Source organism: Gymnoscopelus microlampas (assembly GCF_963454915.1).
Source record: "Gymnoscopelus microlampas genome assembly, chromosome: 10".
Lineage (NCBI taxonomy): Eukaryota > Metazoa > Chordata > Actinopteri > Myctophiformes > Myctophidae > Gymnoscopelus > Gymnoscopelus microlampas.
The window spans coordinates 12,755,064-12,770,906 of NC_139947.1; the positions used below are offsets into that span (position 1 = coordinate 12,755,064).

A 15,843-nucleotide genomic window follows, 5' to 3' on the forward strand; every position below is an offset into this window, starting at 1 on the left:
TCTGCCTCTCTCCCACTGCTTCTCCCTGGTGAGGTGCTTACCTGTCGGGCGGCGCCCTAGTGAGACTCCACAATATGTACAATACATCTAGCCAAGATCAGCTAGAGTAAAGTTTAAACAAGGTTAAATAACATAGCCAGCCAAGGTTAACTAACATAGATCCATCCAATGCTGTGCCGTGGAGCTACAGTAGCTCAGCTCTACTGATGTACGGTAATTAGTGGACGCTTTCCATCCAAAGATGCTAATGATTATATATGCCAATATGTGACATTGCTGCAGTGTGATGCTGACATCCCTTGTCACAAAAATGCTGACAGCATCTACAGTACTCACTATCAGGGCAGCCCTGTTTAAATATGTATGGGTCAAGAGGCATCGACAGTACAGTGTACAGTATACAGTAAAATGCACATTTCAACAATGAAAGCTTTTCTGCTATTTAGATTTTGATGCCAAACCAAAAGCTCCCCCAAATCTCTAAAACATGTCTGCACATGATCGGTGATCAGGGCCACGTTAACCCAACGGGCTACATGGGCTGCTACAATTTTGTGGACACAGATAACAGATGTGACATTTGAGAATTTCAAAGGGCCTTTCATTGGGAATTCATGGGCAAATCAGTGGGAAATCTGACAATTTATGAATGCATCGTCCAAGAAACTACAAAGTTGAATCACATATTGAGGTGCCCTTATAAAGTTCACCAAAAGGGCTTTAACTTCTACTCAAAATTCCAAAAGTTTTGCTACATGTCTTACCATCTTGGGGTTATTGTAACCTGAAACATTCTCCACAACACGAAAGTTTGGGCTTTGACAAAAGGGCTTTGACTTCTACTCAAAATTCCAATTTTTTTGCTACATTTCTTACCATCTTGGGGTTATTGTAACCTGAAACATTCTCCACAACACTAAAGTTTGCAAATAAAAAATGACAATGCCTGCCGCAACTGGCACAAACACACATCCCTGGTGAACATCTTATGCTCTGGTGGAGGTAATACACCCATGTAGGGTCACATTTTAAACTACATCCTGTTATATTGTGAAAGATAGAGCAGAATAGAACACAAATCCAAGAACAGAGCTTCATTCTGTTGTAGCCTACTACTATAGAAGCCTAGCCTGGGACCAGACGAATCTGCGAGTGCAAAAAAAAATTGCACTCTGCGATTTGATATAGTCTGTCAACGCCAGGCTAATAGAAGCCCTCACTGCAACATGTCATGCTTGCCTCGCTAGTGACTGGTAACACAATTATTATTATTATTATTATTAATGAATTAATAGTAGTAGTAGTCATATTTATTATGGTGTCATGTTAGTTGAGGACACTGTAACAGCATATTAACAGGTTAGAGATCCCCAGCCTCTCTACACAGCAGTAGTGGTAGAAGTGTGTTCTCATCCATTCTCTTCATCTCCTCAGCCCTGTTTTCCCTGGGGAACCGGTATCATGATCATTTTCCATTTGAACCAGTTTCACCATCAGAGTGGAGCTAAGCTCACTGATAAGATCTCCTTAAGACCTAGACAAGCTGTCAGTAATGAAGTAATTTGATCCGTCGACAAATAGGTTTCTGATGCATGGTGATCTGTCTGTCTGTCTGTCTGTCTGTGTGTCTCTCTCTCTCTCTCTCTCTCTCTCTCTATCTCTCTCTCTCTCTCTCTCTCTCTCTCTCTCTTCACACATGATATCAAGACAATAGAAATAGTCAGAGCAAGAGAAGTAGAAGTGGAAGCCCAAAAGTGCTTTTGATTATCTTGGCTCTTGAAAGTGAATTCCTTTATCATTTATTACCAAATGAAGTGCAGTGGGTGATTAAGGGTGCGTTCGGAAATACAGCACTGAGCGCACTGGCCAATACAAACTAATAGGCGAGAGCGCTCCGGTGCGCAATTTCCGAACGCACCCTTCGTGTGTGTGTGGCCGTGTGCAAGAGACAGGGGGGGGAAGAAGCGGGAGAGAGAATTAGATCTCCTTTCTGTTCATTAAAACCCAAAGTGCTGTAGATTTACGAGTCTCTCCATGTCCACTGCATCATCCCAGCTGTCATCAATTTGCTCCTCCACTGGCGTTAGTGGAATGACAGAAATGTCACTATTTAAATGACATCCTGTCTGTCACAATATATTGTGGGATATGGTGGAGGAGTGTGTGTGTGTGTGTGTGTGTGTGTGTGTGTGTGTGTGTGTGTGTGTGTGTGTGTGTGTGTGTGTGTGTGTGTGTGTGTGTGTGTGTGTGTGTGCGCGTGTGCGTGCGATTGAACTGTCCCAACAAGGCGGAGTTTGTTGAGCATCAGGCGGTAACAGCAACGCTCAAATCTCTGGTGTGGCCTTCAGCGTTTCACTGTGACTACATGAGCATTGTGGGAGGGAGAGGTAATTAGTTGGAATGACTGTGAAAACCCACAGCTCAGTCTCTCAGCTCCAGCAGGAAGTTTTGGAAGCAGGTGGGAAATAAGGGGGCGGGGGAATGTCTGAATGGCATTATGGAGATCCATCACTTCCTAACTGGTGAAGATTTATACAACACTGCCAAGGCAAAGTAATTTCATTTCTCATGCATGGCTTCTGTCCACACAGAAAAAACGTAAATGATGGAGAGGAGAGGAGAGGAGGACACCGTTAGTCATTGTAGTGTTTAATGCCTGTGGAGTCAGTTTTGTCTTTAGCGGAGGTTCATAGTGGTAGATGGAGTCAGTGTTGCCCCCTAGAGGAGGGTCATAGTGGTACAGTGGTACGTAGTTCCTGTTCCTGTTTTATGAGGTAAGTGTTCGTTGAAGTAATAACCATTGACGCCTGGAGCTTGTTAATTACCATACCTGTCAGTTGTAATTCACAGAGATATGAGCACAGTCCTTTGAGGAATAACCCGCCATCACCCCTCCCCCCCAGTTCCCTGAAGAAAACACACACACACACACACACACACACACACACACACACACACACACACACACACACACACACACACACACACACGCACACACACACACATACATATTCATGAATAACTTGGCGCCTATTCATGATGACATTGTGGTGTGATGACAGTGCTTCCTGAATTTCTACAGGGAACTGATTACTTATGTTTTACGCTGTGTACACAGGTTCAACCTTATCGTTAGCGCTGGAGAAGTCTCCTGTCTGTCTACTGTGCATTGACACAGATCTAGATGGAGGAGAGCCTTGACGATGGCACAGTGATGATGATGAGGAAGGTGATGATGGCAGTGTTGGCGATAATGACAGGTTGTTATTCCACTGCTAGGAGCAGCCAAGATGACACCTGTCTAATATCGTGTGTCCTTCCCTTGTCCTTGTTAGTTGCTCGAGCTATTTTCTTGGCAGGGCAGATTTCCTGGTGTGTCAAAAGTGTGGCTAAATTGGTTCCATGAGAGGAAGATGGAGACAGCTTTGGACAGTGTCAGACTGTTTAGGTGTACTCGTGGCTCTGCCCTGAAATAGTCCCTGATTAGAAGAGAGAAGCTGGCTGATACTGTGTCTATATGTGCACTCACACATACTGCATTTTGTGCGTGCGTGTGCGTGCGTGGGAGTGATTTTGAAAGAGTGGTTTCATTGTCTGTCATGTTGCTAATGGAAGGAGATGGAATGACTTGCACACCTCAGCGTAAGTCACAGACCTGACACTGAGCTTATACACTCCTGTAGAGCTTTATTTGGTGAGAGAACCTGAATGAGGACACATGATGTATGATTCCATGGGCGTAAATTACGGCTTTCTGCCATTCTGTGCAGGGCCGTGGGAAGACGTTATAGGTTACGGGTGCTGTATGCGCATGGTGCGGAAATGTGCGGTTTCTGGGCAGTTTCTGGGGTTATTTTGTTAATTTAATTTGGTTAATTCGGTTCCAGAACACTTATTGCACTAAATCCCCCCCAAATAACGACCAACAACAACAGGCACATTATGCAAAAATGTTTGTAATTTCTTTTTATACATTTTTTTTATTTTTCATACTTCATTTTCAGGGGGTGCTGAACCCATGTTACAGTAATAAACATCTTGCAGTATGTATGGCATCGACAGATGGGATACACTATGGCCCTAATACTGTGTGTAATTGTGCTCTCTCTCTCTCTCTCTCTCTCTCTCTCTCTCTCTCTCTCTCTCTCTCTCTCTCTCTCTCTCTCTCTCTCTCTCTCTCTCTCTCTCACAGATCCGTTCAGACCAGGACAGGGACATCTCAATCCGTTACAGCGTCACAGGGGTCGGAGCAGACCAGCCACCCAATGAGGTGTTCAGCATTGACCCTCTAGCTGGCAAGATGTTTGTCACCAAACCTCTGGATCGAGAGCATTGCTCATCGTACCATGTGAGTTATGTCTATATTATGTCTTGCTGCCCCATCCTTGTGGAAGGCACTCCCCAAAACCCTCTGGGATGCCCCCACCCTCCAAACCTCCAAAACCGCCCTCAAAACCTACCTCTTCATTATCGCTTTCCCCAGCTAACTCCACCCCCCCCCCCCTTTTTCTTCATTACACTGTTTTATTGCTTTTATTCCTTAGTCTTAGCCTTTTCTTAGTGTTTCTTCCCCTTAATACCGTTTTTTTTCTTGGTTGTTTTCTCATGACCCCCTTGTAAAGCATCTTTGGGTACTCAGAAAAGTGCTATATAAATTTGAGATATAATTATTATTATAATTCACCTGACCGGGATGGTTTACCAGGCTAGGAGTGTTCAACAAGTGAAAGCAATGCATTCAGTATGGAGTCTGTTGCCTTTTTGCAAGGTTATAAGGTTATTTATAATGTTATGTTATTCAATCATGTATAGGCTCTGTGCAGAAGATGGCATACCCGTTTCGAGTTCCGGTTCAGTGTCCCATAGCTTTGTTTGATTGGCTCTGCAGCAGATCTGAAAGGGAAACATGAATGACACCTTTAGGTATGTTCGCCTAATCACCCAGTATCTTAGATTTATGATTGATTTATTTCAGGTCCAGAACAACACCATCAACTGATAGTCAGCTGTAGTCTGCGCACAGTGTGTGCAGGAGCAACGTTTATCACCATTTAACACCCAGGGCCCTATCTTATTATTTATATATATATGTACTTATAGCATTTTTTGCTATAGCCGATCTACAAGCTCACGTGTCGATATATATTGGCTATTTTCACTCTTGTGTTTTTCAAAATAGTTAAAAATGCCTAAAAACTTAAGGTATAAAGGCCCCTTATGTAAGATAGGGCCCCGATGTCTCCCAATCAGTTCATCATGACATTAGATGGAACCCACAAGTGGGTGTTCTTTCTCTGGGTGTGTTTGTCTGTCTCTTGTGTGAACCTAGTTGAACTTACAGTCCCATGGAGCCGACTGGCAGGCTCAGTGTTACAGCAGGAGCTGAGCAGATTTATACCCAGGAGAGGCCCCCCGATCGATGACATGATTTGTTAAGAAAGGTCCAGGCGTGCTGACAGCCGTTTCTAAGTTAAACCCCGTGTTCGCTGCAAGAAGAATAGTGTCCATCTATACAGGGAGCGGGGAGCTATTGAACGGACAGATCAGGATAGAGGATACACATGTCAACAAGAGCAGATCTTCAAGCTAACAACATGTCACGGTGCAACGCTTTGTTAGCTTCAGGATCTGTTCTTGGAATGGGTCGCTCCATTGAGGATAAATTGATCTTATGTTGATCTGCCACTATGTGGCACTAGACCCGCAATAACAACCCAAGCAGTTAAAGGAGGACTTTATATGTATCGTTTACCTACCCGGTGTTGTCTTTGACTCGTGTAGAGGTTTTAGTTCGTAAAACATTCCTTAATGGTGAATCCAGAATTCAAAAAAAGAAGAAAAAACTTGATGAATAGAATTAATCAGAGACTCAAATTAACAATAGCAAACTATATAAAAAATGTTTCCATAAAGTCCAAAACACTGCTCATATTATCATTTAGATTCTCCTCTACCAAAGTCCGCTCAGAAACCTTCCAAAATATCACCAAAGAAGAAGAAGATTTACTTTTAAAACACCCAGAAGCTAAACCGTCTCATGCGTGCATGTGAATAAGCTCCGGTTGAACACTACCGGCACGCCCATGCGCGTTCTTTTCTCGAGCATGTCACGGTTGTCAGTGTTTAAAACGTTTATTTTCATCTAGAACAAGACGTTGTTTTTACAGGAGCTTTATACAATATTTTAGAAGACATTTGCAACACACTATGAGCCAGAGCATGTGAGCGGAGCGGAGCGGGTGAAAATGCCGCTCCGCGCTCCAGGGGGCTGAAATGCCGCTCGCTATTCGCTCATGTTAAACCCCCCCGCACTCCGCTCCTCGCTCACGTTGATATGCGCAAATCTCGCTCCACGCTCCGCTCAAACCGGGTCGCTCAACAGTAAAAAAAAGAAAAGAAAAAGAAAGTAGAAATTCTAATGACATCTCGGTGCGCTGTGCACTGCGGATGTCTGTGTGTCTCTGAGTCCGTGCGACCGGGCATGCTCAAACATTCGGTGCGCGGCCCCCGCGAGGGCGGCCTGGAGCGGGAGGCGGTCCTCGCTCTGAGTAGCGCTCCAACCTTTTTATAACCAGCTCCGCGCTCACGTCAAAATCGCGTCGCTCCGCTCACCGCTCCGCTCGCGCTCCGCTCCGCTCACATGCTCTGCTATGAGCAGTGTTTTGGAGTTTATAAACAGATTGACTGACTCTCTGTATACTGGACTGATAACCATTACCAAAGCATGCCGCTGATTATTAGATGTCCGAATAATTATAGATTTCACTATTTTTTATGTAGACTTTCGGGTGATGGGCCCACCTTCAAATGATCTGCTTCCCCTGTTCATAATTTCATGGACGTTTGAATTTCGTTATTCAATATTTTGTCCAGGTTAAAATTTCAAAAGTTAAAATTTGACTTTACTTTATTTTGTTTACTTCATACTTCAACCAAGGACAGAAGTTATGGTCCAGGTCTCCCTCATTTCTAAAATAATAAGCATTTCTAAATTCAAAAGCAGCCGTGCAGCAACACACATTCTTCTGAGAGGAAAGCTTGGAGTCTCGCAGTGTTCCTGGGTCTGCCGTTATCTCCATCAGGACGCTGCTGAGCTGTGCCGGGCACTCTCTGTTTTCTCCCACTGCCTTTCAAGATAATAACTTTAATGTGGACCCACAATTACATTTTGCCTTCTTTAAACAGGGTGGTAATCTCTGACTCTTGACATTATTGAATTAGAGAGTGAGGCACATGCGGGATGGCGGGTGTACAGTGTGTGTGTGTGTGTGTGTGTTTGTGTGGGGGGAGTTCTGGGTAGATAAGATCCTGGCTCTTACACCGTTGTGGTGCGGCGTAATGCGATGGCAGTGTGCAGATATTGGGTGAAGGACAGTCAGACAATGCAGAGGGGGAAAAGTAAAGTCAAATTAACCTTAGAGACCTGAATTTCAGTGAGGTGGAGGGTGAGAGGCAGTGGAGTAGAAGAGGATAGCACAGGATAGCAGGCGGAGAGGCACAGATTTGAAAAGGAACTTCAACCTGTCTGAGGAGAGGAAGGCGAGCGAAAATGCTCCTTATTTCTATTCGCTGCCACAAGGAGACAGGCCCTGTTGTTGGCTGGAGGCTATTTCAGTTGTCTGGCTGTCATGGTCGAGGCGGTGCCCAGGTTGTGGTCCTCTCATGAGACACATAAGAGCTCCCTTACCTACTCTCTCCTTGACTAAAATGAAATATACAGTACATGTTTTCACTTTCCTTTCTCATCCCCATCCAATTCTGTCTTCTTTATTCTGTTCACTGCTATAAATAGTGCAATAGTCCTACCTAATCAGCAGCAGGCTGCTGAGCCACTGCTTGCGATGCCTGGATGTGAACCGGTAGCAGCTCTTCACAGGGTTTGTTAAGTCACTATGATGCTGTTATTAGACGCGTCCAGGCTCTACATAAAACTGTACATCAATTGTCTCAATAGTGCCTCACAAGTGGACACACCAACGGAAGTAAACAGCTGACTGGCACTATGCCACCTAGGGACACGGAGCAGCAGCCTCATGACATTGTTTTATGCCACTCCAAGCCTCTGCATGCTTTTTTACTCTGTAGGAGTGACTATGAGTTATAATAATTGGTACGGTGAAACACACCACCTCCGGAGAGAACAAAGCAAATGTCTTCGTAGTTTTATTAGTTACATCATTGCTCTTGGTTTGTATAAACCAAACGCAAATGTGTATTGAATTTAAACATTTCACAGATTTCTTCCTCTTTGTGAAGAAAGGAAACTTTTTCAGATTTCATTAGTGGGAAAGAACTTATATTGAGGCAGGAAAGACATGCACATCCACACCCAAAGCAAAGTGCTAAGCGAAAAAATGTAACATGAAAACTAAAAGAGAACGCTCGCACACTGTGGGCTCCAGTTGCAGAATTTTCTATTGCACCTGAGTGCTGCTGTGACGTTTCGAGCCCCAAAACGTCACTCAGGTGCAATAAAAACTGCAACAGGAGCCCACAGCGTGCGAGCGTTCTCTTTTAGTTTTCAAATAACTTATATTGACCACAATATGAATTAAATGTATCAATACTGCCCATGCAAAATAAAACCATACAGTCTTAACGAACCACTGACTCCCTTTGTGTGTGTGTGTGTGTGTGTGTGTGTGTGTGTGTGTGTGTGTGTGTGTGTGTGTGTGTGTGTGTGTGTGTGTGTGTGTGTGTCCAGCTACGAGCCCATGCTGTGGACATGAACGGGAACCAGGTGGAGAACCCCATAGACCTCTACATCTACGTCATTGACATGAACGACAACAGACCCGAGTTCAAGAACCAGGTCTACAACGGATCTGTGGACGAAGGCTCGAAGCCAGGTAGTCACATGTGTGGATGGATGGAAGAATGGATGATGGTTAAATAATGAATCAAAATAACATGAAAGGAAGATTAAGTTAAAGAAAGGCTGGTTCAGGTCAACTGATATTATATAAGTACGGGGGAACAAGACAAGTGGTGTCATTAAAAAGTAAGACCACACCAGTGCGGCTCTGAAGAAACAAAGTTTTCCATTCCTTTTGATTTAGTAGACAGTTAGAGGGTCTTTTACTGTGATGGATGTTCATTTATCCGGCTATTAGTGTCCATAAAGAAGAGAGGGATGTGGGGAGGGAAAGGAGATTGAGTTTTAAATGTACCACAGTGCAGCACTGCTGCCTCATTTTATATCTAACCTCATAGAGCGGTCTCTCTCTCTCACTCTGTGTGTGTGTGTGTGTGTGTGTGTGTGTGTGTGTGTGTGTGTGTGTGTGTGTGTGTGTGTGTGTGTGTGTGTGTGTGTGTGTGTGTGTGTGTGTGTGTGTGTGTGTGTGTGTGTGTGTGTGTGTGTGTGTGTGAGAGAGAGAGAGAGAGACATTTTTTTCTTTGTTTGTCTTTCTTTCTTATACACATAATATGATTTATATTTTCTGAATTGTTTGAGCTCAGATCAAGCTGAAACCTAGATTTGATGGCATGTTGTGCCAAAATGAACTTGTTATTTGATTCAGTGAATGGATGATGTCTGGTTTCTGTTTATTGTATCCAAGCAATTGAAAAAAAATCTGTAGAGTTTTGAAATATGAAACTTTTGATTAGCCGTCGTGAAGATTGTATCCAAGGTTTTGAAAAATGACCTGAAGGCTCTGAAATTTATATCAAAGAGATTGTGAAAAACTGTAGAGTCATTAACCCGACATAATCCCACCAGGCACAGCACAGGACGCCCGTACAAACGGTCCACATTAAATCCCCTAAGACTGCAGCTTAATGAAATTACCCAGGCAATATGTGACGTGCTGCGATTCTTCACCCCCCCCCCCCCCCATGATCCCTCTATCTTTAGAAAAAGAGATGGATAGGAGATAGTGTTTCAACTTGGAACCAAACCAAATGTGCAGCTCCTCTCTTTTCTCGAGCCGCCACTCTGTACCAGCCGTCCCAATCGTCCCAGGGAGTCCTTTAGACGACCTCCTCTGGCCAAGTCGTTGACAAATGTTGCTTTGAAATATAATGAAGTTTGAAATGGGCGCCGCGGTTACAATTATCCTTGGACAGAGGCTGTCACTGGCATGATATCACTATCTCTGGCAATTAGCCTGGCCTCCAACCCAGTGGGCGGAGAGAGACTGAGACAGACAGAGTTGTCGATGGATAGCAGACAGAGATTTGAGTTAAAAAGAAACAGAACAAGATTTTAAATAAAAAATATCTGTGTACTCATGATGTAACGGTACGAAATTTTAAAGTACGTTATCAAACAAAATACTGTGTATACATTATTTAACAATATTAAATATAGATTTTGAAAAAAAGAAATGCATTTAAAAAAAATGGTACTAGGGCCCATCAAAAAACAAACAAAAACAAGTATCATTCTTTGATGAATAAATATTTTATTAGCCTATGAAATGAATGCCTTTAAGAGCCGACTGCACTATGCCTTATGCCCAGACAGTGCAATCTTACGCTGTCTCCCTCTCTGCCCATGGAAGAGGCAGTCTGACTTGTCTGACATTGATTGCCTTGGAATAAATTATATTTATCACTCGCACATTGCTGGTTATAGAGAACTTTAGATTACATCAATCGCTTGTGTTCTGGATTCATTAAACTGAATCTGGTGTTGTTATAGCATACGCAGATCAAATTTTATTTGTCTTTGAAACGCTTAACTGGGAACTGCTGATAAAAACACAACTAATTGACACAATTAACAGTCACACTTTTGTGCATTACAGTAAAATTGTAATGACAATCACGTTCACAATCACTTAAGTCATGCGCGTTGAACCTGAACTCTGCAGTCACACTGGGAAGTAATAATACCGTAATACGTTATACCGTTACATGCCTAGTTGCCTACTCATGATAGTCTCGCTTGACCTCCCCGGACTCGTTCCAGAGTCCGGGGACATTGGAGGCAAAGGCCTGCTTGTACAGTGGTACAGCGGGTTGATTTTGACAGATTTCCCCCCTCTTCCATAGGTACATATGTGATGCACATGTCTGCGTTTGATGCTGATGACAACACCACGGCCAATGGCATGGTGCGCTACCGCATTCTGTCCCAGACGCCACACAGCCCTATCCCCAACATGTTCACCATTAACAGTGAGACCGGAGACATCGTGACTGTGGCGGCAGGTCTCGATCGTGAGGTCAGTTCTGTTCTCATCTGTGGTATATGCGTGCGTGCGTGCAGGCATGGGAGTGATTTTGAAAGAGTGGTTTCATTGTCTGTTATGTTGGTAATGGAAGGAGATGCCCATTGAGGCCATCGGCTGGCCTTGACATAAGAGTTGAAGGAATGTTTATAGCTTTTTAAACAAGATGTAAAAATACTGTGTGTGTGTGTGTGTGTGTGTGTGTGTGTGTGTGTGTGTGTGTGTGTGTGTGTGTGTGTGTGTGTGTGTGTGTGTGTGTGTGTCATTGTCACTGCGTTCAGAGGCTATCCTCCACCCACTCAGTGCACCATCACTAAGGGTCAATAGATGGAAACGGTTGTCAGCTAGAAATGCCTTTTGAACGCAACACTGTAATGTTCACAGGAGAGGTCAACGATGACTTTTTGGCCATGACTCTCTTTTACAAATCCTACATAATCAATTTGATATACCCTGTTACGGTGGTCTAAAAATCAAATATTTCTTTTTTGCAACAGTAGTGAATACAACCAGGACAGGTGTCCAGCAGAGTAGCCTGTCTGTTCTGTGTTAACAGTGAGGTGGTGAAAAGGGCAAATTCCATTCAGTCTGACTATACCCACCCTCTTCATCAGGAGGTTCAATCTCTACGCTCTGACACCCTTCAGCTTCCCCTCAGTCAAGAACAGTATTGGAACTAATGTTCTACAAAAGTAACACATTACTGTAGTGCGACTACATTTTGTGGAAACTAGTAACCAACATAACTAGCAACTTTTTCCATACATGCCGAGTGGGAGTGTTAATGAGGGTGCACACGTGGGGCTGGAGTTGTGCGTCTTGTCTTGGTTTGGAGCTGAGACGGAGCTGAGAGGGGGGCTGTCTAATCCTCCTGATGTGGAGTCATGGCCTAATTGGGATATTTACTAGCTGACAACCGTTTCCACCTATTGACCCCTAGTGATGGTGGAGTGGAGTGGGTGGAGGATAGCCTCTAAACGCAGTGCACATTAAGGCCATCGGCTGGCCCTGACATACAGTAAGAGTTGAAGGAATGAACGTGACCTTCCATAAGAGTTGAACAAATGTATGTGTATAGTATTTAATGGTCATGTATGTCCTTACAATGTGTCATCAAACTTTCAATTAGGAGTAAAACATACAATACCGTTTGTCGACTGTAGGATCAACCACTTCAACAAACTCTCTGCTCATTTTGACTCTGTGATGTTATTGCAAATAACACACAGCTCTCAGCCAATTATATTGCTTGATCAGAACCAGCTGTTGTATATCCAGTAGTTAATCTGTAAGGTTGTAAATGTAACATTTGAATAAAGGAATTAGATCATAAGAAAAAATAACTATCGATCTATTTAATGTGAATTCAATATCTGGTCCCCTGGCAGCAACATTACAGAAAAAGTACAGATATTTCATATTTATTTTTGTGCAGGAACAGCCAAACCGCATTGTTTATTCTTTAGAGATGTGACGCTTGGTGGCCATTTGTCAACACAGCTCAGCCTTTTTCTTTAGTAAATTGCCTCCCTCTGCGGTCACCTTGTTTATAGAGCTGTATAAGTTATGACAAGATCCAAATGTGTTTATTCTCATGTGACATGGTCTACAGGGATGTGCTAACAACGACTCTGCAAAGAAATCGCTCTGACAGATCATCTCCCTAAACTGTCACCACTGACAGACCTATTAACAACACATCACACAAGGCTTCATGTGGTCGGTGCGAATGTGTGTGTGCGAGTAAATGTGTCTATACGTGCGTGTGTGTGAAAACGATAGAGAAGGACTATAAGAGTTAGAATGCCCTTGATACTTGTCAGGCAAATACAAAAGCAAATATAATCATATCTACACTGTAGTACACTCAATGGAGCACAAATGGATCAGGCTCTAAAGGTATGGGGGTGCTATGCCTTAGGTTGCTTTGTAGGCCAACATCAGTGTTTTATACTCGGTTCAGGCAGCACTTGGAGCCAACAACTAATACTGTAAACTTTCCCATGGAAAGAGCTATTAGGTTATGCTTATTTTTATATAACTGTTGTGCAAATCAAATAAATCATTCACAAAAATGGACTGAGCGTAAAATCGGGGAGACCTGTTAACATTTTGTCTGGTTGAAGACCAAGCCTGCTGCAGCATTCTGGATGAAGGGGCTTAAGTGCACATGCCGGGAGGAGGGAGTTGCAGTACAATTGTTGTACTTCATCTAGACAACATAGATAGATTGTAGTATTTTAATTAGACTACTGCCTTTTACTGTATCACCATAGTGACAGACTGTGGTCAGTCAGCTTCATATTCCTACAGTGGACGTTGGTGGTGCCCTTCTACCACTGTAATAAGTTTGAGGAAAAATTGGCATTGCCTTTAGGCCTAAAAAGTATTAAAATACTGCTATGCTGCCATGAGAGGACAAGACCAAAACACATGGAAAAGACTGGCAGGGGAAGTAGGATCGGGAAGTAGGATCGATTGCGGGAAAGATCCTTGACAGCTTAACCTTAGATGTGCAACGATGTACAGTACAATCGTGAACTGAATAAGGCCATGCGTTGCACAGATGGATGAAGAGTGGATCCGCTTAAATATGTCATTCCATTGTTCCATTATGGTTGGAACTTTCACAATTTTCTTTTACTATTGAAAGTGAAGTTCCTTCCATATGAAAGAAAAACAACACTTTGTCTGTGATTAGGTGGGGTTTTTGTGGGGGGTTATACATTTCAGAACACTCATGTCCACTGCTGGTGGGCCTGCTCTTTTCATCACTGTCCTTGACTTCGTCCAAATCCCTGTCTCTCCCTCGGTCTCCTGACATCCTGTGCTACTTTGCTGCTCAAGGACTCCGAGGGTCCTTGCTGGACTTGTGAGAGCTTCGACGATGGCAGTCCTCCAGAGGAAGGTCTGGGATGTTGTGGCGTTGTCACCGTGCTAAGAGGTTCAGAAGAGCTCTATATATAATTACTCCCTTGTTTAATTAGCGAGAGTGCTTGTGTGTACATGCACTGATGGGACGGCCAGACACATCTCAGCTTTTTAAACAATATGTGAAAATACAGTATAGGAATGTGTGTGTGTGTGTGTGTGTGTGTGTGTGTGTGTGTGTGTGTGTGTGTGTGTGTGTGTGTGTGTGTGTGTGTGTGTGTGTGTGTGTGTGTGTGTGTGTGTGTGTGTGTGTGTGTGTGTGCGTGCGTGCGTGCGTGCGTGCGTGCGTGCGTGCGTGCGTGCGTGCGTGCGTGCGCGCGCTCATTCATGTGTGTCATTGTTTATGTCCATACTTGCCGAGTGGGAGTGTTAATGAGGGTGCACATGTGGGGCTGGAGTCGTGCGTCTTGGTTTGGAGCTGAGACGGAGCTGTCTAATCCTCCTGATGTGGAGTCATAGCCTAATTGGGATATTTACTCAGTAATTAGCAGGTGAGAGAGATGCTGGGAATGTAATTGTGAATCCCAGTGACGCGATGCATTATCCCGAAAGGCAGCTTCTGTACCTTGTCCTTCTTGCTGCCCATTAACCACACTCTGGGTCAGGAAGAGAGAGAAGGGGAGAGAGGGAGGGGGCGGCACACATCCAGTATCACAGCAGCAAACAGCACTTGTACAACTGTACAAATAAGTCTGCGATGGAATTTCAGCGGCCCCATCGAAGTGATGCTGTGTTGTCCCCAAAGATGAAGCCGCATTTGTCATTGTCTCATATTAATGCATCGCCCATACTCCATTAATCTCTGTCAGTCGGATCATTGTCTTCACATCTGTCCAACAGAGATACTAAATAAGTATCGTCTGTCTCGACACACCCACGGGGAGCCGCCACTCTACAGCAGCTCTCAGATGGTGCCGAGCCTAGATCCCTTTTCTTTCTTTTCTTTTCTTTTCTGGAGAGGAGACGTGTCGGGGGGATTGATTGATTGATTTTTATGTCATGATCCATACTGTAGGTGTAACTGATGCGGGAACAGTGGGTCGAGCTGGTTTCAGCTAAGCTTCAGATGCAATCATCGCGTCTGAAACAACTCCATGTCTGTCATGATCATCTAACCAACAGAAGTTAACACAAATAGATTATATTTTACAAAACAGAACAAAATAATTGAGAGGAAAAATGTATATACAATACCTTCATCATTTGTTATCATTGAACATTGAACATAGACCGAAAAGGTGTACGCTGAAGCCTTAGTTTATTGTGCTACCCTTTTAACATTTGAATAACTATCATAGGTAAGAAAATACAACAAAACAAACAACAATAAAATAAACAAACAACCTAAACTAACAACACAAAAAACAACAAATCACTTGGATTTACAAAACAGAAAAAAAAGAAAACAAATAACCGAAACCAACCTTCTCTTTATTCAGTATATAATATCAGTCAAGTATACTTCATGTCATAGTAGAATAATTTAGCATATAATATGGTATAGTATGTAATAAGTATGTAGTCTAATATAGTGCCTACTCCATGGCAATATATACCATAATTATGCCATCAGTGTCACTGATGACATCACTGAACGCCAACCGGAAAACACCACCGGAACACGATTGTTTTTTTGTTTTTTTCGAAACCGGATCACACGGCTCAGTTTAGAATGAATACCAGGCTTTCCTCCGCGGTGGAAAGCCTGGTGATGCAAGGTTACACCAGGACCACA

At 43.4% G+C, this 15,843-nt stretch overlaps 1 protein-coding gene across 1 annotated transcript in view; it reads left to right on the forward strand.

Annotated features, from left to right (window-relative positions):
* The window catches only part of LOC311052802 (cadherin-4-like), a gene marked incomplete at its 3' end in the record, with an annotated part of 305,420 nt that overhangs the window by 252,655 nt on the left and 36,922 nt on the right, over positions 1–15,843 (forward strand). Inside the window, exons 6-8 of the mRNA XM_084068012.1 lie at positions 4,193–4,348; positions 8,705–8,849; positions 10,999–11,171. Coding sequence (XP_083924138.1) covers positions 4,193–4,348; positions 8,705–8,849; positions 10,999–11,171 — 474 coding nt within the window. The remainder of the gene's footprint in view (positions 1–4,192; positions 4,349–8,704; positions 8,850–10,998; positions 11,172–15,843) is intronic.